At 42.3% G+C, this 25,113-nt stretch overlaps 1 protein-coding gene across 1 annotated transcript in view; it reads right to left on the bottom strand.

Moving 5' to 3' along the window:
• Nucleotides 1-203: 203 nt before the first annotated feature.
• The window catches only part of uvrag (UV radiation resistance associated gene), an 85,258-nt gene continuing 60,348 nt past the window's right edge, over nucleotides 204-25,113 (bottom strand). Inside the window, exons 14-15 of the mRNA XM_044042394.1 lie at nucleotides 10,823-10,914; nucleotides 204-3,266 (exon numbers count right to left, since the gene is read on the bottom strand). Of these exons, the coding sequence (XP_043898329.1) occupies nucleotides 2,432-3,266; nucleotides 10,823-10,914 (927 nt within the window). The 3' untranslated portion in view covers nucleotides 204-2,431. The remainder of the gene's footprint in view (nucleotides 3,267-10,822; nucleotides 10,915-25,113) is intronic.

The following is a 25,113-nucleotide window of genomic DNA, read 5'->3' as shown; positions in this document are numbered from 1 at the left end:
AGGCCCTGGCCTAAAGTGCATATAAAAGTATTTTTGGAAGGCTACAAAAAAACCGCAATTTTTCTTTCAAGGTGGCTACAGACTTACACAAACTCACCTACAAGTTGTATACTGAATTTCTGCCAATAAACCCCCCTAAATATTACACACTGGACCTTTAAGTGCAACCACATCAATAAAAAGGCAGACAGACGGCTCTTGTGAAGGGGGTTAGATGCATCCATGCCATCAGACTGCAAGTCTTTAATAACCCCAAAAAAGGAAAAAAAAAAACTCCATACAAAAGTATATGTACATGGTCACTTACTGAACTGTAGAGCAGTTTATGGAAATGATGTAACATGTGTCATCTTTACGTTTTTAAATACAATACTCAACAGTCAGCAACCACAGTAGTGGATCTGAGACACGGAAGAATGGGCTGCCCGTGGAGAGTCCATCTTTGTCATGGCAGGTGACGCAATGCAGCTGTCCACATCTGGACCCACACACACACACCAGTTATGACAACTGCGCAACATCAGCGAGTGACGCCCTGTGAAATGGTGGAAAATAAAGCTTTCCGAGAGACATAAATAATGCATTATTTGAATATCAGTGCATGAAAGCAATGAGGACAGGGAGACCGGACAAAATCACAGACAGTGGCATTGAGACACTTTTTTTTTCTTTTTTTTTTACTAACACTTACAGTAAAGCCTGAGTGAGAAATTACAACAGAACAAAGACAAAGAATTAAAGTTTTGGTCTACCGAGTATGAGAATCAGTGGACATAACATCATCATTAAAGTTAATATTCATGGGCAACATTAAAACTGAGAAAAACCACATGGAGATGGACTGACAAACAATTGCACCCTATCCCTGCCATGTGCTGTGTGAGCTCGAACCTGCCACTCACTTCATCTCTGAGGAGGAACTCCACCCCGTGTGGACAGAAACCAGTGGGTTGAGCTGCTCTTGAGGAGCAGGAGGAGGAGGAGGAGGAGACGTTTCTGACTGGGTTACTGGTGAACAGCTCCCACCTCACTTTGTATAAGGCAAAATCCTGCTGCGCTCAAAAAGGTCACTGGTGAGATCGCCGACTTGATTGTGTGATGGCAGTTGCATGCGAACATGACCTCCCACCTGCACGCGCTCACTGCCATGCGCTCGGAGCGCTCAAGCTCAGGAAGCATCCAAACCTTTGTTTATAGAGTCAGTGTAAGTACTGGGACAGCAAGCTCTGTGAGAGAAGATGGTCCACTGTAATTAAGGAAAAAAACTCACAAATACAACGATGAAACACTTTTGGTGTTGTGTGACCTTGAGTGTGTATACGAGTCATTAAAGCAAGTTTTTTTATTATATTTTGCTGACGTTAGAGCTGCTAAATGTATTAGAATTTGTGTTAAGACGCTTGATGTTCTCACAGCTATTACTAATCAAGAGTGTTTGAGTCTCAGGGTTTTTGAGCATCCCACAACACTTGATCCAGTCAGGAGCCAGAACTCCACAAAAAGATGGTCCTTTCTGCTCCTGGGATTTAGTCCATTAATCAAATTTTAATGAGGTAACATAGGGAGGAAGGAGGGGTATGCCAACAGCAGCAACAAACAAGATGTTAGCCAGAAGACACACTGACAGCAGTTTAAGGGGTTTTTGCTTCATTAAGGGCCGGATCATACTTTCTGCCATCCATGTCCGTGGAGACCTGCTTCATATTTCCAAATACATGTTCACTCTTTATATTAAAATGAGGGTCTGCAACATTCTCTGCATGCATATTCAATCTAACATTCCATCCCAGTAGCAGCAATTTCTCACCAGGTGGACTGGAAAGTGTTGTGTGAACCCAATCTGTAGATGTGCTCACCCACAGCCAAATTTGGCGTGGACGATAAAATTTACGTCCTGCGGATCCAAAAGCTGAAAAATCATCACGTTTTCTAAGAGGCGGTGCAAGTCAATGAAATTAACACTTGACTTTGACTTTCATCAGACCCGCCCACCATCAAGCGTTGAAGGGATGCTGTGTATGTGTGAGTGATGCACATCATTGCGAATCATTTTACACTAATGGTCCCTGGTATGGAACAACACAATAGGCTACATGTAATCCTGGAGGGTCATTTTAAAAATGAAGGAAATCCCGGAATTATTGTTCTGTATCCAGTGTTAAAAAATGATATTGGTATATTCATGTTTGCATCAAAAAAAATAAAAATAAAAGCCAAGCTTCCTGTTCCAGTACTTCCACTTTTGTCTGTTACATTTTAAAAGATTCCATGGAAATGTTTACAATAAGTGAAAATTGGTAATTTTTCCAGAATAATAATTGGTAATCCCCCCCCCCCGCCGTCCTCTCAGTTTATGATGCTTCCTTGTGTTTGTCCAAACCCAGTGTGCAAGCTTTCCCACCCCTCCTTCTCTCCTAAAAGGTCTTCCGCCTCACTTCTCTGAGTTCTTGCGCGGTCTGCGGAAGCTGGACATGTTCTCGCTCAGTGCATAGATACGCCTGGAGAACTCCTCAAACCCGGCAACGTCCAGTTCACCCAGCACCTGTTCGTCACATTCCACAGCTACTGCATGGTCCACAGGGATGCAGTGGTAGTCTTCCAGCCGGGCCTCATCTTCCAACCCTAACCCCATCCCTCCCCCCATCCCTAGGCCAGTGGCCTCTGTACCCATGATTTCCTCAGCTTGCTCCACAGAGCAGTGCAGATCTGAGACCAGGCTGTCCGGTGCCTGTCCTGGTACCAAAGAACCGTTCATGGTGCCTGTGTGCTGAACACTGGCCACTGTTTCCTCACCAGTTCCCTGCACTGTAGAGGACCCAGGTGCCCCTGTACTGCTAGACGGCTGTTCTTCAGTTTCTTCTCCTTGATCTAGTTCAACCTCTCCACCAGTGCTCCTGTGTCTCTCCACCTCCGCCTCCGTCTCCCCACACTGCTCTTGCTCCTTCTTCTCCCTGCGCTCTTCCTCATTGTTGTCCGTCGTCTTGGTCACATTTAGTGAGGCCATGCTGGCGTCAAGGGAGGACGACAGGTGTTTGTGTGAAGGTGAGGCTGGTGCCGGGACAACTGCGGGTGGCTCTTCATTCATGGCTGTGTTGTAGCTGGGTGGAGGCGTTGGTTTGTATTTATCCGCCTCTGAACTTGCCCTTTTCCTCAGGCCGCGGTCTGGGGAGCTAGTGTGGCATGGGTAGCCAATCTCTGAGGTAGCAGACGGGCCAAGCTGGGCCTTGGGCGGCACTGGGATGGAGCTAGATACATGGTGTCGGTCACTGTGAGGAAGAAAGCAAAGGACAATAAATGACCATAAATACACACAAGGACAACAAAATTACTTTGAGGCATTTAGCACCTTATCACGGATCCAGGACAAGGACAGCTGCAGCTAAATGAATCCACCTTTTGACATCCACAAAACATTTGTGTAACCTGTGAGACTAAACTCACGTTCCGCTGAGCAGAGGAGCTCAGCAGGCAGCCATCCAAGTATGTGAGACATTTTCTTCCATAACAGATAACAGACTCGGGATCTGGGACACTCCGCCCCACATCAGTACTGGAGCCATAAATTTACTTAAATGGGGGCCTCACCACCTCCTCTGATAGCCCAAGGCCACGTATAATTTACTGGACTACTTAGCATTCTGCCTAACGTGACCAGTCCGCTATCTCAGGAGCTGAGGCACAGTACGGTCGAGGTCAAAAGTGAAGCGGGGCCTCCCTGTGCTCACATCTGTTGGTCGAGGACAAACCTCGGCTTGTTCGGTCGGACATGCAGAACATAATAGAGGTCCTTGTAAATTTCCCTCCTGTCGCTCGGCACTCGCAGAGGAAGTCGTGCTTTAAAACAGTGGCACTTGGACACCGATGTTGAGAGCAATGGCTGACATGTGCAGTAAATGTGTCCTAGCTTGTCATGTGACGGACACCAATCACATGACAGCCTGTATACAGAGTGCCGGCCTTGACCCATGCAGGCAGGCACCCTGTCGAGGTGGTCCTGACAGGGTTCGCAGGCAGGACAGCACAGAGCCAAAAGCGAGAGCCTGTCTAGCTTATCAGACTTCAAAGTGCCTCTTATACAGCAAATGAGAACCATCCAAGGTCTGAGCGTACAGTATGGAACTGCTCGTGGTAACAACCTGTAAATACTGCACCTAAAATGCCAGCTAATTGGAGGAACACAAATGTAATTGTTAGATGGTCAAGTGGGACCAGGGTTAAGGGAATAAAAACGTGGGTAATGAGCTGATTCTGGGAGAGTGTTGGACTAAAGTGTGCAAACAGGAGATGGGGCGGTGTTTTACTTGGCAGTGCACATCCATCCAAACACATTATTTTATACCAATGGCTTTAGCCTGCACCCCAAACGAGCACAAGGTTGATTCAATGCTAGAGCATTTGACAATGAGCTATTTAACACCTCGTTTTCTGGGGAGGGGGAAAAAGACATAAGAGTTCTCAAACACCAAATGAACTCTGTGGAAGGGAGTCAAAAAATTAAAACTCCCGATTTGATAAAAAGAAAAGGACAGAGGAGTCATGAGAAGTCAATTATCATTTATGTAAGTGGAAAATGTGGTCCAGTCTCTTTGAAACAAAATACAGCTTTAAGGATTCATTACATCATTTATAACATGCTAATAAGTCACATTTTTTTCTGTTTTAGCTCGACCGAGTGATGTCCTTACGGCTAGGACCGATTCAATCACTTGGATTTTAATCATCATCAGCTATTTCCTTCCTTCGTCCCTACAGCCGCTCGTCTCACATAATCAATTTACTCTGATTTGAAATGTTATCTTAGCAACAAATATAGGTATTACTAATGATGGAAACAAAAAAAGGTTACCCTGTCATCACACAGAGGCTTTAGCAGGATGAATAACTGCATTGCTACCATTAATTGTGCTGCAGAGGTAGAGCATGTGTAACCGAGGAGAATGGGTGTGTCGTGAGTTCTCCGGCCAAGCAAACCTCAGGGCAGTGCTCACATTTTTTTTCTTGAGACATTTTCATTCCTATATTGATGACATACATATATTTGGCTTTAAGTGGAGCTCGACACGTACGGTCTGTGTGAGTCGACTCCCTCTGAAGAGCACTGGGAAGACAAAAACTGCTGAAAACCGCTTTCCTCGACTTGTTTGGGAAAAGCTGAAACTAAAAATAATAATCAATACAGAACGAGGCCAAATGCCTAACAGTGGCTCTTGTTGACATTCTTGGTGCACTGTGCACAGATTTTTTATATTTTTTTGTAAACATTTACTAAACGCTGCATGAGTCATTTATACAAGTCGTCTTTAAAGTGGTGTGTGATAAGAGATAGAATGGAATTCTCAGGATGTTTTTGTCGGTCACTGAGTCATCTGTGACCGACAGATTATCTGAACCATTATTGGACAGACTGACTGCCATTGTACAGTATGTGAGACGTCATGTACAAAGCAAAGCAGTGAATGAATCTGAATCAACACTTCCACCAAATAGTGAACATTATAACCTTCCATCTTGTGTACATTCGTGTTTCTCAGAGGATTCATCAAAATGACTTGTTTTTTTAGTGCTACCATAAGGTAGATATTTGTGGTTTTAATGGTTATGGGTGGATCACTGCTAAATGTTTTTGCTGATCCCTAAACACCATCATCATTTACACCACGATTCTTTTGTACAGCCTCACGGAGCCTCTAGCATGGGTGTAGCGTTATAGTTCTGTATAAAACATAGATGGTTTCAATATTCACTGTATCAGATGTATGCAGAGACACTATTAAGCCTCTGCTTTGTTGCCAGACATTGTTGAGTCCTTCTGTGGTTCACGAGAAATTGTCATTTTGCATGCAATGATGTAACCGGCCCAACCTTGAGTACTCCTCATCTCATAAATACGGTTACATTTTAACTGCAGGTGAATGAAACTTAAAGCGGAACTCTGCATAATTTAACAGCTTTAGAGTCATTGTGATGGTTAAATGTCTTGTTGCTGGGAGACACAAGGAGAAGCTATGGAGAGAAAAAGACGAAACTTTAGAAAGTATGTTAGTTTTTGTTAACTTTGACAACCATTTGACTGAACATTGAGTGCTGTTCCTAAATCATCATGCCGACAACTTGACACACACCAACTTAGAAATAGCTCTTACTCCTCCAAAAATGTTGCATGCTCTCTTCCTTTCCACAGCCGATGTGAAACCTGGCATATTTCAGGCTGACTCGGGATTTCGAGTTAGCCAGACCTTTCTACTGTCCAGTCCCGTGACAAGCTTTACGGCACACACCTCCTCTTACTCCAGTCCGGCCCAGGAGCCTTTACTCTGAGCCAAGACTAACAACGGCAGATAAGATTAGATTATGTGGTGTAGTTTAGAGAAAGTGCTGTAAAACTGCAACGCATTATAAAGGAAGTTTTCAGTCTGTGCGTCTTAAAGGGCCACTTCACCCAAATAATATACAGTTTTTTACTAATTTCCTGAGATAAATGTGTTAGTCAATCAATAACATTGACATCAAAGTCACTTCCTTCAAAGAAAATAAAAGCCCTATACACTGCCGTATTGTTTCTGTCAAGTTTAATGAGTAAAAGATCTGGAAAAAAATCTAATATTTAAAACAAAATGATCGAAATTTAATCCAACTCCTTTAATGACTTCATGACATAATAAAAAGGAATGACAACCTCCTACTACTCAGTGGACCGCTACATTTTTGAATGCATTAAAATATTTCCTATAAAAAGTGATGTATAGTAATTGAAACAAAAAACATGCATTATTGAAAATATTGAAAATGCATTTTCAATATTTGACTATGTCTAGTGTCCAGTGATATTTCTTCAATCACTATGCTATTATATAGAACAGAGACTTCATTCTTGCTAATCACATGACCTTTTGGAAAAATACACCTGTTCAGTCCAAGACGATTAGTGCCACTCTACATTAACAGTGAAGATTGAAAACAGGAAAACAGTGAGCCTGACTCTGTCAAGAAGGAAAAAAAACAAACATACATCTGCCTGCCACCCAGCTACAGGTGTAAACATCTAATGTTCAATTGTTAACATGTTACACTGTTTTTATGTTCACTGCAAAACATGAAAAAAAACGTCTAAATAGAGCTAATCAAGCTGCGTCTTCATGCTTCTAGTCTTAATGCTAAGATTACCAAACATAACGGAGGCAAAGAAAGATACCTTAGGGTATAACATTACTGGATTTATTCAGAAACAAAAAAAGATATCATGGTCTCGTAACTTCCTCTCAGAAATGGAATGCAAATGTGGTTTAAAATGCTGTTTTATATGAGAAAGATGGGTGAAGTTGAAATAGTTTGATCATGAAAAAAATGTAAATAATCCAGATTTATTGTTGCAGACTATAATTTATTTTTGTAAATATATTGAATTCATAGGCCCCATGTCTGTTTTAATGTAGCTTGCAAATTGTATGCGCTGTATAAGACTATTGGATGATGTGCTTCAAGCCGTCATTGATGAGACCGCAACATGTCAAAATGTCACAATGCTTTGTATACATCATGTTACACATGGGAACTACTGTGGTTTCGCTAACTTTTCGCTCGCTATGGGGTCTTTGGGGAAGGTTCACATCCTCCAGCTGCAGCGTTGAATCTGCCTGACCAGCCGCCCTGCCACACCTTGCCTCCCCCCCCATATACGTAGCGCTGCTTCCAGGCACCGGAGTGGGATTAAGGCCCTGTGAACCTCTGCCAGGCCCTCAGCGGATGTGGAGCAGCAAATGGGAGCATGTTGAATGCATTTGCTTTGATCTCAGCAGACTGCAGTTTACAAAGAATTGGTTTCTGGTACTGTCTCTGTCTTCTTCGCTGTAATAGATTCACCATTTTTCTGCAGTTTTTCATCCTTGAGCAAGGAAGAAAAAAAACCTATACTGTCTATTTTTCACCAGAGCTTGACTGTCGATGTTATGACATGTTATGATGTGTTTCTGAGACGGCGCTGTTTGGAAATGTGTAAAGATATGATCAGCGGGGCCGACAGATGATGATCACATGCCAACCGTTCAAAATTGGTCATATTCTTAAACACTCTCTTGTTTTCCTCACTTTTTCCGACCACTCTGTATAAAATTATCCTCCAATGCTCCCATGGTGTGGGTCTTGGCACTTTGGGGAAGGCTCTCCCTGCAGACCGAATATATGCTGAATTAATTCTATACGGAGGAAGGACCCGTTCCCAAATCTGTTCTGGAAACAGTTCGCTCAGCCATATCCTTCATCACATCATCCCTATTTGGAGGCGTGAAAGACTGAGGTGGCAACAAGGGATAAAGGAAGTAGATTAGATTCTCTCACACACACACACAGTCTATATAGGATAACTACCTGCAGCTGCGAGCCGCTTTTCCTTTTTTTAAAAAAGGTTCATTTTTCATATGCTGGGTCACAGCCTCTGGAAATTGGTACAACACCAACATGTCAAGGAAAAAACTGTGTACATCCTTCATACGACAAGACTTAGTGAAGTGATCCGCTCCTCATTCCTGCTGGAGGAGCATGATGAGGAAAGTTTTTCAAAAAGTCATTTCCTTTTATCCTTAAAGCTGGGGTAAGCAGGATTCTGTCGGTGTGACTTCCTCCTCTTAACTCTATTTACTGCTTTTATAAAGATAAATGTGGTCTATGACAGGCGAAATTGACTAAACACTAATTGCTGCTTCAACTAACTAATGCATGTACAAATCCCTTCAGAGGACATGTGACTATTCCAGCATTGGAAACAGCTGCCTATGCTTGCCAAAGCACTTTTTGTGTCTAAATTATACAATTTCACAAATAGATAGATACAACTACCCTGCACTGTTTGTAATTATAGAACGTGAAACACAGAACATCTTGCTTTTTTTGAGTGTAGGAGGCAGCACATGGGCCAGTTCACAGTCGGACAGCCACAGGTGTTACTGATAACATTAATGACGGCTCTGTTCAGTGCAAGTAGTCCGTACATGTTGACAGTGAGCCAGAATGCACCCTGAAAACGAGGAGGCTAAATGGAACTTATTAAACTTGTTTTTTTTGTGGAAGAGAAATACTGAAGCAGTCCCAAAGCAAAGTCCACCTACTGGCTATAACCAAACAATACTCCACACATAAAAGAAGAAATGCTGTGTGTGTGTGTGTGTGTGTGTGTGATGTGGTATAATGTGTATATTGAAAGTAGCAGTCTGACCAGAAACGCGGCGTCTTCTCACCAGATGACATCCGATTCAGAACAGCTTTTGTCACTCAGTGGGTTTATGTTATTAGAAAATAACAAATTATTGTGTCTGACTAACACCAGACTTTTTAAAAAAAAACACACACATGTAAAGGATGTGTGTGTGTGCGAAATGGCACTAAATCAAATTTTGAATGATTTCTGATGAATGCTGCATCAGTCAGACCAGAATCGGACTTAAGATGGCAGAAGCTGGGGCACAGAAGAAGGCCGGCACATTTTTTGAAGGAGGAAAACTGATGAAATGCTCTGTCAGAGTAAAGAATTGAATAAGTTTAAAGTTCAGTGAAGTTAAGACAACTCCCTAACAACTCGCCGCAAGGTAAAACAGAAACTTGTCTGATATTAACAGGCTGAAAGGGAGCATGTCGCCACCTAGGGTAGTGAGACGGACACACTTTATTGGATAAATGGATTCCTCACCAGTGCTTGTACACTGGGACGAGGACAGTAGTGAACTGAAGTGGACAGCGTAACCGTGGCTTGACTGCCCCCGTGGCGTCATCGTCACACTGTGACATGCCTCTGTGGAGCAGTTACATTTCTTCCTCCACTTCTCTAATACACACATACACACAAACGCACAAACACACAGCTTAAGGGTTAGTGGGCCCAAATGCTTTCATCTCATGTATCTTTGGGCCCTTCCACTTCCCATTAAGGAAGGAGGGGGTGATTGAGGGCTGATTTGAGAGCTCAGGCTTTTCATGGCCTCTTTCCTTTCAAAACAAAAGATTATTCAATTAATGTGTGTAATACAAATTTTCCCCTTTGCTGACCCTGGGAGAGGAGTGGAGATCAAAGCCAGCTTTCTGTTTTATAGGCCAGTGGATCTGAGGCCTGACGCAGACAACCCACAGGTTTTTAGTCGAAGGTTATTTACAGGCCATAAGACTGGAGCAGGAGAGAGAGAGGCCATGATCTGAGCATTCCACTTGTACCACGACAAAGTGGCTGCTGCAAATCTCATCACTGAGTGCTTTTTAAAATACAGAGGTGCTAGTGATATAGAGAAGTGGTGCATCATTGCAAAGGTGAGTTATAGCCTTTTTATTTTCCTTTAATGGATCAGGACAGGGGGAGAGATTGGGGGAGACACACAGCAGAGGAGGACTACACTAAAACCAACACTAACAATGTGTCCTAATCCCACTTGTTCAGCTGTTTAAGGTGCTTTTACTTGTGATGTAAGAATGTGATTTTGTTGTTGTCGGTTTTTGAGTCGCAGGCCACGCTGTCGGAACCTGACCTGAGAGAGCACTAACTGAGCCTGACTCAAGAGCTATTGTGTTACCCTTTCCCTGACACCCAATTGTTACCATGGTTACTGCACATTGACATTAAACAAAAATATTTATATGGTGCTGGCAAAATCTGAGCCAGATTGCCCTGGGTATCGTGGTGGGTGACTAGAACTCCAGAAGAACAAAAACCTTTTCTGATTACTTCAAAGATTGATCATATTTGTGTCTGATTAAACTAAACACAATGATGCATGAATTTAATAGCACAGGCTGCACTAAATAGAACAATATATAATTGTGGTGTAAAGTGTCGGACTCTTACCATCGGACCAGTAGACCATGTTCCAGGAAGTTCTTCAGGTTGGGTAGTGTCTGCTGCAGGTCTGGGGTGGTCAAGCCATGTTGGTATCTCAGCTGCAAGATAAGTGGACACATACTGCATCATTAACCTCAAACAACCTACAACATGATGGTGAGCTATACAAGTGTGTGTTGGCCCAGCACGAACGCATAGCACGGAGACATGTGTCCACATTCTCCATGTTTGAACGCAGTTTGGAGAAGACAGATATACAGTATAGCTCCAGGAGAAGTCTGCAGTCTACATACTTCCAGCATGACATATTTCTACTCTCTCCATCAGACCATCATTCATCTGGACACACAATGGGCATCCCTCCCTGATACCATATGTAAGGTGTGTGGAAAGATGGGTTGAGATGCGGGTGGCAAGAAAAACCAAACTCACAGTTGGAGCACCTGGACGAAATGGGGCTAAGAGAGCACATTGGAAACCCCATTAAATTCTCCCGTGATTCTTATCCTCTGTCTCCAGCAGCCCACATTCTAAAAGTGCCCTTCAGTGTTTTTCCACCCTTGCACCACAGTGCTTTATTTCACAAAGATGGTATCGTATCTAGTTAGAAAAGAATAAATCAACAAGGACGCCCTGGAACTGCCAGAAATATCTCTTCCAATAGTCGAGCAATGTCACGGCAAGCCAGCCCTTGTCCTGGAGAGTTTATTTAAGCCACATTACCGAACAGCGGAGGAGCATCACGCCACACGTCCGGCATACAGCTCTGAGGCCCCGCTGTCACACACACACGGCCTGCACCAGCTGACATCTGTTTTGTTTCCACTTGGGTGCCACAACAAGCGCTCTACTTTTTTACACACGCAAGCATGCACTTGTCCAGCAACAGGGATGAAGTGCACATGATAGACCACTTGCCCAGGATAACATTCTTCTCATTCTTCATGAGTAACAAGTCGGCGAAGGAACTGCAGAGAAATGACGCTGAAGATCACATGATTCCATGTTTTTAGTTTAGTTTTTTTTAAGAAAAAGCAAAGTATCAGCCGATCTCCCAACACAACCGTACCAGTTTACTTGTGGCAAATGCTACAATAATCAGACAGATCACTGCTGTAGTGACTCTAGTAAGACCAGCATCATAGGAATGGTGCCATGTCGCAGTGTGTTCATGTGTCCGCATCAGTGTTTCAGTGTGTTGTCTGTGACCTGGCCTCAGATGGCGTGTGCGTCTGTCAGGGGAGCGATAGAGATGACAGCTCTGACAATATCAGAGAAGGGGTTTTTTTATCAAAAGCAGTCCAGACTTAGGGAGTAGGACAAGGGGAAGGGTGTTGCCTCGAAACCCAGCTGGTGATGGACTGGTCCAAAACCTACGAGAACAACACAGAGATCCATTCATGGCTCCGAGTTTAACCTCAGGGTCTAACCAGATGACGACACTGCGCTGTCCACAGGGCCGGCAGAACGGAATTGGGTTTAAAACAGAAGGCCAAGATTAATAACACCACCAGTTTAGAAACAGAACGAGCATAGAAACATTAGGCAGGGGGGCTTGCTTGTTCTGTGGCCAGATGCTAAAAAAGAAAAGAAAGGAAAAACCCCAATCTCATGGAAATCTCAAAGTTATGGTCGAGAAAATGTGAGTTAGAGATCAGATATGAGAAAAGAATAAGAGATACGAGAAAAGAGTCAATATTATGGCTTCACCAAAAGGTAAACAGCATTTGTTGGAGATATGTTATGCTTTCTTTGATGGTTAGAAGGCATAACAAAATGCTTTAAACACTATTGCTTGGCCCTGAGCTCTGTGGTGTGTGTGTAATACGGACACAGTGTGTCTGACAGGAGCCCTATGTCAAATTACATGGCTGTATGTCTGAGTGTGTGTGGGAGAGAGAGAGAGAGAGGGCATGAGCATGCACCGGTATGTGTGCCTGCCGCCTTTCGTTTTCCTTGCATATGGAGAGACCTCGCTAAGTGTGCAACACACAGAGAGTGGATATGTGTTAAGACAAGGACGCGATGGCTGACATCACTGTGGCGGGCACTATCAAGCACGTCGTGGGGGATTAAATTATAGCAGGATGTTCCTGGAAGCACATGTGCATATGCTATATGTTTCCATGAGGAATGTGGCTGGATTATTCATCATATATACCTCAAACAAAGCCAACACAGAGAACACTGCCTGCTTGGGCTGCCGCTTAGGCTTATGTCAAATGCCCGCCAGTGCGCACCATCGACACTTGATCGTCTTGGTTGGCACCAGCGCTGGGCTGCTGCAAAACTGTCTTTGCATTGAAGTGTGTTAAACACATTCAGACAGAATACTGCAACCGTACCGCTGAGCCAGTGCTGAGCAAGCGATATTCATAAACTGGTCTGGAACTCCCTAGTGGACACTGCATTAGGTTTCTCCTCAGTGTGCACTATATGATGCATTCTTTATGACCTTAGTCGTGGGAAGGCATATATATATATATCCTCGACGGGCTGTCGAATATGAAAACTTCAGCCACATTTCATCTTCGCTGCTCACCAGAGATAAACAAAAAAACATCAGTGACCCGACTGTGTCATCTGGAAGAAAGAAAAAAAGAAAAGAAAATCTCTTCAAAGAGAGAGAGAGACAAAGGAGGTAGTTTAATGGCATGAAGCTGTGTGTCATTTTCAATTGTCACACCCCAAAAGTGTTGATTGTTGTACGGAAACAAACAGCTGAGAAGGGAAGGTTTAGTTTCTGGTCTATAAACCAAAACCAGTCCTGCGTGTACATTTGTAACTGATATGAATCAATGTGTTTTAACTGACACAAGGTAAGAAAAACTTAACAGATTTATTTCTGTTGCACATTACAGGAATGGAAAATTGTGGCCAAAATCCCACTCCAAAAAGTCAATAAAACGATTAGCTTGCAGCATCGTGAAAAAAATCCCGAGTGTTTCCATGTCAACAACTCCAGACCATTTCTGACAAATTGCTCAGAATCAGTCCACTTGAGACCGCTTGTCATTTCCAGTTTCCCTTTCATACATCCTTTTGATGAATGTTGGTGGAGTTCCTTGCGTGCCGGTGCATGTGTGTGTGGAAGTGCTTTCACGCTGGCCATGGGGTTCTTTGTGATGGGGCTAACCAGATCGTGGTGAGAAATTCCCAGGGCCAATTGAGGATGGCTGAAAGGTGAGAGCGTGCATGTGTGGGGAGGGGGGTGGACACGGAGCACCCAGTGGGGCTCTTTCACATGATGACATAGTGAAACAGATCCGGCCAGGTCTCCTCGTCAGTGTTCACACCTTTGTGTCTGGACACTCCCTTCGCATTTACCTTTTCAACAAAACTCACTCAGGGCTTTGGAGAGCTTGCGGCATGTGCACAGGCTAATCACTTGGTCTGACCCCAAGGTTTGTCATTGGGGGATGAGCATACCTGACCCCTAACATCGGAGGATTTCGAGATTCAATCTTATCCATCACAAAGACGTAGTGACAGCTCAAAGAATGCAGCGGCGTACACTTTCCCCAGCGTGCCAATCCACCGCAGCCACAAGTTCAGATAAACCCAGTCAAATGGACCGGCGCTGGCAGGAACCAGTTTACGGTGTATTCCGACCCATCATTTGGCAAAAACTTGCCAGTTTGCTTTGAGCTCTGAAGAGCAGCTAAACAAACGCAGCCAAGCGTATGCCACATATTATTTTTTTCCCCCCGAGTTTGTCAGTACCAATCACCTTCAGCTCAGAGCCCGAATGTGGGAGGGCTACAGAGAGGTTTGAGAGTGATTGCTGATGATGTGGCGTAGGAGGGCAACCAAGGTTGCAAAGCAAAGCGCCCCCCCCCATCCATTCGGTGAGGTCACCGTAGAAGCCACTCATCAGAGCGGACATCAAAAGGGTTCAGCTGGTGCACATTATTAGCATCGTTTGACACAAGGTTTTCCATCGTCAGTGGAGACGAGCGGAAATCTGGGACACAGGATATTTTCATCAAGAGTGCTGCATTTTATGTGTCAAAAGGTTAAAAGTCCACGAATCGAACCGCATCACGCACAATTATTGTGATTTATAATTAGCATGCTTTTGTCCACTGGGGTAAAAATAGGGATGTGTTTTTACATAGCACATAGGCCGCTTCCTGTTCCCAGGGGAAGACAATCAAGGAGTTTGTTAGGTCCTATGACAGCTTGTTATGGAGGAACTAACCAGGTGTTCCTCTCTCCACCGTCCCTCTGGTCAATCTGTGGACTGAGTACTTCAGCAGAGATCACGAGGTTAACGCAGACATTAGTCTTCATACACAAACCTCCTATGGAAAAGAAGTGGAGCCATGGGAGATAAGCTGCCACTGACAATATTTCAAATACAAAGAAAACATACAAAGAATAAAATAATATAAGAGATGAATAATATTATGGTGTCGCAATATATCCCGCGATAAACTAGGAACATGTGTAGACTCATTTGTTACATTATAATGAAACACTTCCTGCCAAACTGAGGTGAAAACCAATATGTTGCTTGCTTATTGTTTTTATAATGTGTCCAATTAAAGAGTGAAAACTGTGTTGAGACTCAATGTGCTCAACATTCAGGTCTTTATGTAGGCCATTTGTCAGAGGTTTAAATGCATGTAATTTCAAATGAGACAAAATTGGCCATAAAATGGCCAGCACCCAACTGTTTCTTGGCTTGGGAGAGCAGCTTTGGGGCATCTACAGTGTCCTCTGGAGTCTTTGGCCAGAGCAAAGAAACCACATGGCCCACACAAGGTGTTTTGTTCATGATTAAGCTAAAAGGAGCTATCAACTCCAGCCAAGAGTTTGCCTGCAGATGACTCCTTCACAGTACACTGCAACAAGCCAACTTCCTCGTGGCAGCAGGTGAAGCTTTGAGATCGTAAACATTCCCCTAACTCCGTTCACCTTCGTGGTTATGTTATGGTGAAAAAACATTAGTTCATTGAATTTACCTACTCAAAGATACTCAGTATTACTGGTGTATTTTCTAGCCAAACAGACCTGAGATTTTAATATACTTTTAATACAGTATAAGAGAACTTGATCATGTGGGGAAAGAAAAAAGAAATAGTTTTTGGATTTCTCACCAAGCAGTTTCTATTGCTGAATATGAAATGCGATTTTCCTGTTGAGGCTTTGAGCAACGGCGCTAAATAAAAATGCAATAATAAACAATATGCAAACAGATGAACTGAAAAATATCGTGAAAAATCACACCACATTATGCACAGTATGGAGAGATACTGTACGTTCCTGCCTTTGCATTTATTTACTTTCATGCGATTCTTGATGCAACTTTACTTGATTTATATCTAACAATCCCACTTCTGAGAAACTATTTTTAGCTCACTGGTGGATTTGAAATGGTTGATTATGTTTGTTGCAGTGTGGCGCTTTTTTGATTCCGCCCATCTGGCTTATCGTGGGCACATAATGAAACTCACCCTGTACAGCCTTCACTCATCTTCTAAATAAATTACACTGGAATGTCGAGCAGGATGCAAACAAAATGGCTACAGATGGGAGCACGCAAGCACGAGTGCTATATACATTTTCAGTGCTGTTTTTTAATGTATATTTGATTTCACGTGTATTTATGTTTAACATTTGCCGGCTGTTTGTAGAGTTTCAGCTTTGTGTGGGACATCGCACAAGGTTGGAAATCTCAACAATCGTGTGGTACAGGGTGGAATAGGAAATCCAGCTTGATTAATCACCGCTGCCTTTCATGTGTGCAAATACATACACAGAGCAGGAGGCCGAGATTTTGAATCTGGCGCAATTCATGTGATTCATTCACAAGAGAAATTCACTTTGCTTTAACTCAAGCCTTGTTCTTACGCCACAGTCATCATCACCCACAACACCACAGCTGCTTGCTTAACCACAGAAATGATCGCACCACATTTTCAGCATGAAGCATCACTGCTGTGTCATGTGAGACGTGCACAAGGTTTATGTACTAAAGTTTAAGTTAAAGATTAAAGGATCTTAGTAGTTTAATGTAATGGGAAGGTGAGAGTCTCAATGGTTAAAAGTGTTGCTCTTCCACATGGCCTAACTTCAAATCTTTCCAAATGGCAAAATTCAGGGAAAAGAAGGATTGACTAAGTGTGACTTCTTCTAAGTCTGGGATTCATTTTCAGACAAACAAAAAAAACTAGGAACTCAAAAATCTCTGCAAAATAAAATATTGAGAGAATCAAGGTATTCAAGAGCAGAAAAGTGTACTGCTGTTACTCCCACAAATTAGACAACTAGCGTATGGTTTTAAAATGACACTTACAGTTGTAATAATTAACTAGGTTATTTTTTTTTGAGAATTGAGCCCTCAGTAGCTGTTAGATAAAATAAAGAACACAATTCATGAAGAATTCTTCTACTGAGCAGTTCTCAATGTCAACAAGGAAGTTGTATTTGAAAAGAGGTGGTTTCACAGGATGGGTTTGTCGGGCCAAACCTAAGGATCAAAAGGATTGCGTTTGTAGTTGCAAAAGATTGTGTTGGAGAGAGAAAGCGTGATCCCCAGTTCTCTTCTCACCTCCACACAGCTGGCCGATCACAACGTGAAGCAGGTGTGAGAATGTTGGAAAAATCCAACGTTAAATGTTCGAGGGGAAAGGGGATTTCCCAAGGTAACTCTCCAACAACCGTGTCTGAGCTGTACACTGGCCTCCTTAACACGACAGAGACACACACACGGAAACAGGACTATTTCTGTGTCAAATGAAAGTTGTGGGGTTAATAATTCATAACTTCAACTAGGACAGGGAATTATAAAGGCCAGAATTGAAGTGAAGCTGCTGATTAGAAACGGCTATTAATTACTACATGCCAGGGAAAACTGTGCTTACTACAACTTTGATGTTGAAAAATGCATCTGATCAATGTCCTCAAGTGATGAAACAACGTCTGTCAATGTTGGTCGGGGCTGAATAACAAAAGTTAGAAAATGTAAGGCTACATCCATATTACTGTGCTTCCTGACGAGTGTTTTAGCTCTCTATCAGAAGTAATGTAGGCCCACACGACGGCACCTGACAACAAATATCAGTCAATAGTATGAACACGAAAACAAAGTGTCATTTATTTTCTTGAATTATTTAACTGTATTTTCAGAACTGGAGTTGTGTTGCATCATAACAACTTGACAGAATGATGAACGCTATTCCCTACATTGTTTTGGACATGGAATGAAGCAGTTCTTTTTTGAAGTAAATAGAGTTTTCAAGAATTACAGTAACATAACACAGAGAAAGCAAGAAAGTCTTAAAAGGGACCATTATAAATACAGATGGTGTCGTTTTTCGATCACTCTTACAATGTGGAATCAGTTTTAACATAATAGCAATTGCAGCCAAAAACTAATCTTTTTCAGGTTTTAAAAGGAGTGCAATACTAAATCAGTGGAATAAGACTGTGTTTAAAAGATGCACATGGCCAAGAGGCCTTTCTGCCTTTCCGAAAATAGTATAAAGTGGAGAAGTGTGTTCAAGATTAAGGTGTTTACTAAGTTATTGACTTTAGCGGCTGCAGCCTTATCAGAGTAAGATTTTTAAGACCCAGAGTAGACCCAGCACTCAATCGTTCATGGGAATTGCCTGACTGCACAGTTCGTACAACGTTTAAGAACTTCCTTGACAGGTGAAATGTAATATTCATTGTACTTCCCGTCTCTGTTGCCATTTCAAAGAAGCGTGTAATAAAAAGGTTTTTCAATATTGCATACTCAAAGGTTCTTCCACTTCATTTAACTTCCCTTACCTCGGCCAGGTTTCTCCTTTTACTCTCCCTGCTCTCCCCTCCTTCTCGTTCTCTTCCACACTGTGGTAATGTAATACAGGTGCGGTGCACTCACTGCGCCCCAGTCTGATTCTAAAGCAGCCCTAACTCAAACCAGATTCTTCCATCGCATTACTTGTTGTTTCACTTTGCCGAGTATCATATTGCTTCCAAATTCAGTCAACAGATTTACATAATTACGGGAAAGGCTGTGTGAGATGAATAGGAAATTCAGTTAGGGAGACCACCAGTGACCAGAGACCAATGTTAGTCCCTTCTGACCCCAATCACTGCACGGAGGTAGGTACTGCCATGCCCACAGTCTTAATGAGATCCCGTCATGGTGTGGTTATTTAGTCTGTGTATGTGGCGGTCAGTGAGGGGGCAAACGAGTGCCGTGTGCTGCAGTGACATCTATTGGAAGAGCCACCGACCTTGATGTCGCTCTGTTCCTCGGGGCTAATTAGTCTCACCAGTGTAACACTGGAGCTGAGCTGTGTAACCCAACACCCAAACACGCTGATCCTGTTTGTGAAGTACCCTTCACTGAGGTCAACTTCCTGTTAGCAGTATTGACACACAGGGCCCATCATCAATCCTCTTTGGCACACCTAACGAGAACTCGTGGTTGGCTGAGGCTCACCTAACAGAATATGTTAATTTACTACTTTGTAGTTTGAAACTGTAAAGCACACGGAGGTTGTTCTTCAGAGAGGCCACAAACCTTTGTGGTCTGAATGGAGAACAGTGCCAAACAGTGAAGGGCACACAATGTGTAATGGGTGAGTAAAGGGAAACTGTGGGAGAGAGTCTTAGCTCACTCAGCTCACAGGTCTAACATCATCTTTTTCAGCATGGGAACATACATCACTGGAGGAAAAAGTAATCCGGAACAAACACAACAAACTTTTGCCCTAGTAGTACAATGCCTTTTAAATAACACTGCCAAATAATATCATTTTAATTTCAACCAGAATCTGATTACACTCTTTTTATTACTTGGAATGAAACTACTGTGGTATTTTACAAGGGAAACATTTTTTTACATGTATGTTGTGTTTCCACAAGGCCCCTTAGGAAAATAGTGGGTCAAAGCGGGGAGGATGAATATGTGGTTTGTGGGCAGGTGTCTATCCTGGCTTCATGTTTCCCACAAGTTCTCTTAAACCCACTTCTTGTGAATGAGCATATTATTTTCTTTTTTCTCTTTACGACTGATAATTTCTATTAGCATGACCACTCCATTGGAGGCAGTGCGGAGAGCCTGCGCTGGTAAACTGTTGACATTCTACCTCATGTGTCCAATGTCAGAAGAAATGCTAATACTAACGATAGATACCTTTGTAAATAACCGCTTATTTTAACATGTTAAAACGTCTGAGTGACCAATAACAACAGGCGAAGAATAACGGTTGGGACGTTTTCTTGCTCTTACTCACGGCACAAAAATAGCTTCTGCATCTGGCAAATAGCACTGAGGAAATTCTCTGTGCTTTATTCGCAGAATCCATTCGTCAAATAAGGATATAGGGCTTGACGACAGTACAACACGCAGGCCTACTACATACATGTCCTATCAAAACAGTAAGCAAAAGAGCCCAGATTAAAGTGCAGACTTCCAATATTTCATAGAGTTCAAAGGGATATCCGTCTAGATCCTGCTGCTATCCTAGTGAGGTAAAATATGGAGCATCAAACTGCTCCGTGGAGGAATTTGGGTTGGTGGGATCAAGGTTAAATTCGGGGAGCATGAGGACTTTCACATACCCACACGGAGAAGGATTTATAATATGTAGAACAACAATGCACAGTATGTGCATGCAGTATATGATCATCTGTTTTTTTTGTGTGTGCGTTTGTGTAAATGTTCACGTGTGAGCCACATCGGGTCAACTGGACAAGGTTACAACATATTAAGTATTAGCCAGGATTCTAGGTGTAAGCCAACAGATTCCTGCTCTTGCAGAACACATCCTAGACAGATTTCTAAGGCACAGATGAAGCCCTCGGTATGTTTCAGAAACAACTCTGGAAATATAAGAAAGAAAAAAAATATGTCACATGTGAGTGTACTGCGAGATTGTTGACTTGTGCTCTTCTAAAAAAAATTAAATAAAATAACAGAGACCGTTCGGCTTGAGTAAAAACACATTCAGACCAAGTCTAGTCACAAAGCCAGAGTGACTAATTTGACTCTGAACAAACAGTACAGGACAATGTTGTGCATACCGTCGCTCACAAGCCGGAAAAGTTTTTAAAAAAAAACAGTCGACGCACAAAGACCTCAGCAAATTCTTGTTTGTATCACTCACGTCCTTCTCTGCAGTTCATTTACGTCCAACGCACGGTTTAAGAACCCGTGCAATGGTGCATGACAGTGATGTTTAAGTAAAAAAAAACTCAAAAGCAGCATAAATAAGACCAGAAAAACATTTTTTTATTGGCTCCCTGTATCAAATTAAAATCTGCCACGTTAAAGTGAGGAGTAGAGACTGTGTCCAGTTTACTTTGGACAGCTTAGAGCATTCCCTGGTCTTCTGGGTTTGTTCAATGGTGACCCTGCACAGTGTTAGGGATGTTTAAGCTTTTTTTATCCAACACTGCCAAAATACCTTCAGTGTTTGGAATTCAAACAGTCAATGAAAATTGCTGAGAGATTTTCGGATAATGATCGGCTAACTGCTCTGACTGTGAACACACGATTATTTTGACCAGTGAAGCAACGCAGTAACACCGGCCAAAATCCCATCGGAGGTATTTACTGCGTTATTAGTTTAAAATGTGAGTAAGAAGTTTAATCTGTGGTTTGAGGGGCTGACAGAATGTCACCAGACTGTGCTGTGCTGTCCCTGTGATCACAGACACTCACGCTGAAGATAGAGCTGCACCGAACGCAGGAGAAACACGTAAGTGTGGTGGAATGTCACGTGTCAAACATGTAAGCCTCACACTTTCACAGCAAAATAGTGAAAAATGTGTTTCAACACAGTTTCAATTAGGGATGATTAGTTGATTCATTGCTTTTAAGAACCAAATTAACCCTTTTTTTTTTTTACAGATTAAAAATAATGGATCACAATACTGTGCAAATCTGATTCCTACCAGCAGAGGGTGCACATCAACCAAAGCACAGACGTAATTCGTAATGCATGACATTGACGGCACAATATAAGTATCGGTAGATATTAGCCTTAAAATGTATAATCGGATAACGGCAAACATGCCGCCAATATGACAAATGACTAAACTAGTGGGCTGAATAAGCGCCCACTACAGCCATATCTATTTACGCATATCTATTTTAGCACAATGAAGATATTCTAAATGCACATCTGCTGCTTAGTGAGACCACCGAAAAACCGAAAAAACAGCTTTGCACAATCAGAGCCACCAGCCCGGAGACCTCAGAATCAGGGGGTCTTGCAAAGTCAGGGGTCTCGCGAGAAACACAAATTGCTTCCCACACACCCTTAGCCAGGTACCGGCTGTAAGATCTAGACTTTCATCCTGGCAGAGGTGGAGAAAAACAAGCAGAGAAAACCCTCGTTGGAAGAAGTGAGGAAAAGTCTGCCTGACCGAGCAAAGGGCCACACATGAGTAACCCTCGGACCGTCATTTTTTGATTGGCACAGAAGCATGCAAAAATGGATGCTGACCAGCACGGACATGGCTCCACGACATGTGTTCGCTGGCTCCATTGAGAACAAATGCGCATGACCAAGAGAGGGGAGTGTCAGCAGTGAGTCTCACAACAGTGAAGCTAAAGTGGTAGATGATGGATGGATGTTCACGGTGGTGTCATAAAAATATGTAAAAAAAAGCAACCAGACTTTCAAAGTTCTTTTAACTGCACCTTTGCAGGAGCATGAAGCCGCAAGCAAAGGACAGGACGGCTACAGCCACAATACTATACTCCATGTGGATCAACAGAAGCATAAAAACTTCATCAACAACACACTTCCTCTTCTGGATGTAAACTTTTTGTTGGCTGGTAAAAGTAAGGAAAAGACATGTATTTCTATTATTTATTGTTAACAATTAATGGTAAAGATGCACAAAAGCTTTGAAAAGTCAATTCCAGGGTAAAAACTCTCCAGCATTGCATTTCCATGAATCTACGTGAAATATTTGCATGATCAACAAATGCGATTCAGGCGTTGCACACGCAACCAGTGAGGCCCAAACCTAACCCCCTACCCTTCAGTCAAACGGTAACCACATCATTACCTTTCCCTTACATGGATGCATTTTAGTTGCAGTATAAAGAACCAGTATACTTTTCCCTCTTGTCCCAAAACAGCTACAGGTTTCCTTAATAAACAAACATATAAATGGATCCATAGAGGTTTTAAAATAGGACCTAATTCTCAAGAACCACATCCAAGAGGGACTTGAAGTGACAGAGGGAACGATGAACAAGAAACAAACAGCTATTGTATGGTGAAATTCATTTTGGCCACCAACCGTTTTGGCGGCCAACTATGTAATAGATTCCATTAATCTCAGCATGGGGCAGAGAGAGCGAGGTTAAACGTGTGGTTTCTAACTTCTTAATAAGCTAGAAGGTCACTGCTGAGGGACACTGAAGGCGTATGTGAAATACAGGTCACCTGAGCTCTCATGCAGAGGCTGCACTAAATCATTCTTAGTGATATCTGAAGGAATCTATGAAGAGGCATCAATAAAATGTTACTTAAGACGAGTGAAAAAACAAAAATTCCCCAAAAAAAACTGCTCTCATCAGTTGGATTTATTGATCATAACTCAGGTCTCCAGACTCAGACGAGTGTTGCGGACTGTCAGACGATGTCAGGAGGAGAAGCTCTTTATCAACAAGGATGGGGGGGAGAAGAATTATGATGTAGCGGTTGCCAGGTGAAACGTCTCCGACTCCTCGTTTGTCAGAGCCATGGGATGGAGCAAACACATCACCTCTGCAGACTAACGTTGTGTTACACAGCTTCACTCTCACTCCTGTGATGGTTGTGAGGCTGACGCTGCAAACACATAAGAGCCAAACACATGCGCTGACATAAATAATTACAGCGTGTGCAATCGTGTTTATATATGTCGTTGGATGCATACTTAGGCAGGGTGCAGTTTCTGTGGACAGCATCATAATTGCTGTGAAAAGTACAAGCCAACGACTTTGGCTGAGACTTGTGACAACTTTAAAAAAAGGGTTCCGTTTCCATGGAGACAACAACAGTATTGGCAATAACTTGTCCACTAAAACTTTAGAGGAGGCTGCCTGGCGTCATCATGGCTAAGTAACAACCTGGATTGCAACAACAAACAAAACAGTTGAGAAGCAATCAAACTCAACCCAACTCTACTGTAGATAACAGATAAAAGAACCTTTTAGTTCCAACATGTGAAACTAAATGTCTATATAATATATTTTATGAATTGCCAAAAGGTAAATTTCTATGTTGATGTTGATAAATGTTCATTTTAAATATGTAAATCCATCTATATGTTGTAAGACCATACTCTAGCTAGGTAGTGCAATGACTTTTATTACTTGCCACAAGACCACATGATGAGAGTAACATTCTCCGTGCGGCAAACAGCTCGGAAAATGAAAAGGTTTTTTTTTAGATTCAAAGCAAACAGCTTATGCTAATTATTTTAAAGGGGAAAAGAAAAACGCATCACAGCAGCCACCTTTTTTTTTTTTAACTTGAGCTAGTGTTTATTTAACAGCTGCTTTCATTAGCCACTTAGCCCCTTTTCTCCAATAACTGTAAAACGATTATGCGTCCTCTGGGGCATCGGGCCGTGGCTCATCTCAGACACTTCATTAATAACAAAAGGTGTGGCGAGACGGCTGAGATGATGACACTCCACCCATATCATCCTCTCCTGGCAGAGTAATAGACACTGACATGAGGGGCTGATAGAGAAACACTCCCCTAATGAGGAGAGGCTTTGTTTGAAGGGGAAGGGTGTCAGAGCGACACACGTCGAGAGGACAACGCTAGTGTTAAGAGCTACTCAACTAAACAAACCTACACTCGATGGAGATGTAACACCCACATTGTATGAAGTCTCTTGTATTGAATGTGTTACGTTTTAAGAAATGTTTTACATTTTGAAGAGTTCATTCAGTTTTTTTTTTACGATAACATATGAGGAGCTCAACACTTCAATGATAATATAGTTAGTTAGAGTTCCTCAGGTAACAGAATTATATAGTGTTTCTATTTCTCTTTGGATTCTGTTTCAATTCCTATTCAACATGTTTCATTACATTTCGTCTTTCTCTGCTACTTCCTGTACTGGTGTCACAGAAAATCAGTAAAGCTGCTTATATATTTATTCTGATTTAAGTCAAACCATGGTATATTTTTTTTATACACTTTAGTTTTTTTTTTTTTTACTTTTATTTCATCTGTTGGTACTGAAGCACTATAGTGTCTTAAGTACTTAAGTATTATTATTATTATTATTATTATTATTATTATTATTATTAAGTATTATTCATATTTTTCTGCAGA

Source organism: Solea senegalensis, linkage group LG13 (genome assembly GCF_019176455.1).
Source record: "Solea senegalensis isolate Sse05_10M linkage group LG13, IFAPA_SoseM_1, whole genome shotgun sequence".
Classification (NCBI taxonomy): Eukaryota; Metazoa; Chordata; class Actinopteri; order Pleuronectiformes; family Soleidae; genus Solea; species Solea senegalensis.
Note: the sequence above shows the minus strand (reverse complement) of the source record. Positions and strands in the feature narration are given on the sequence as shown.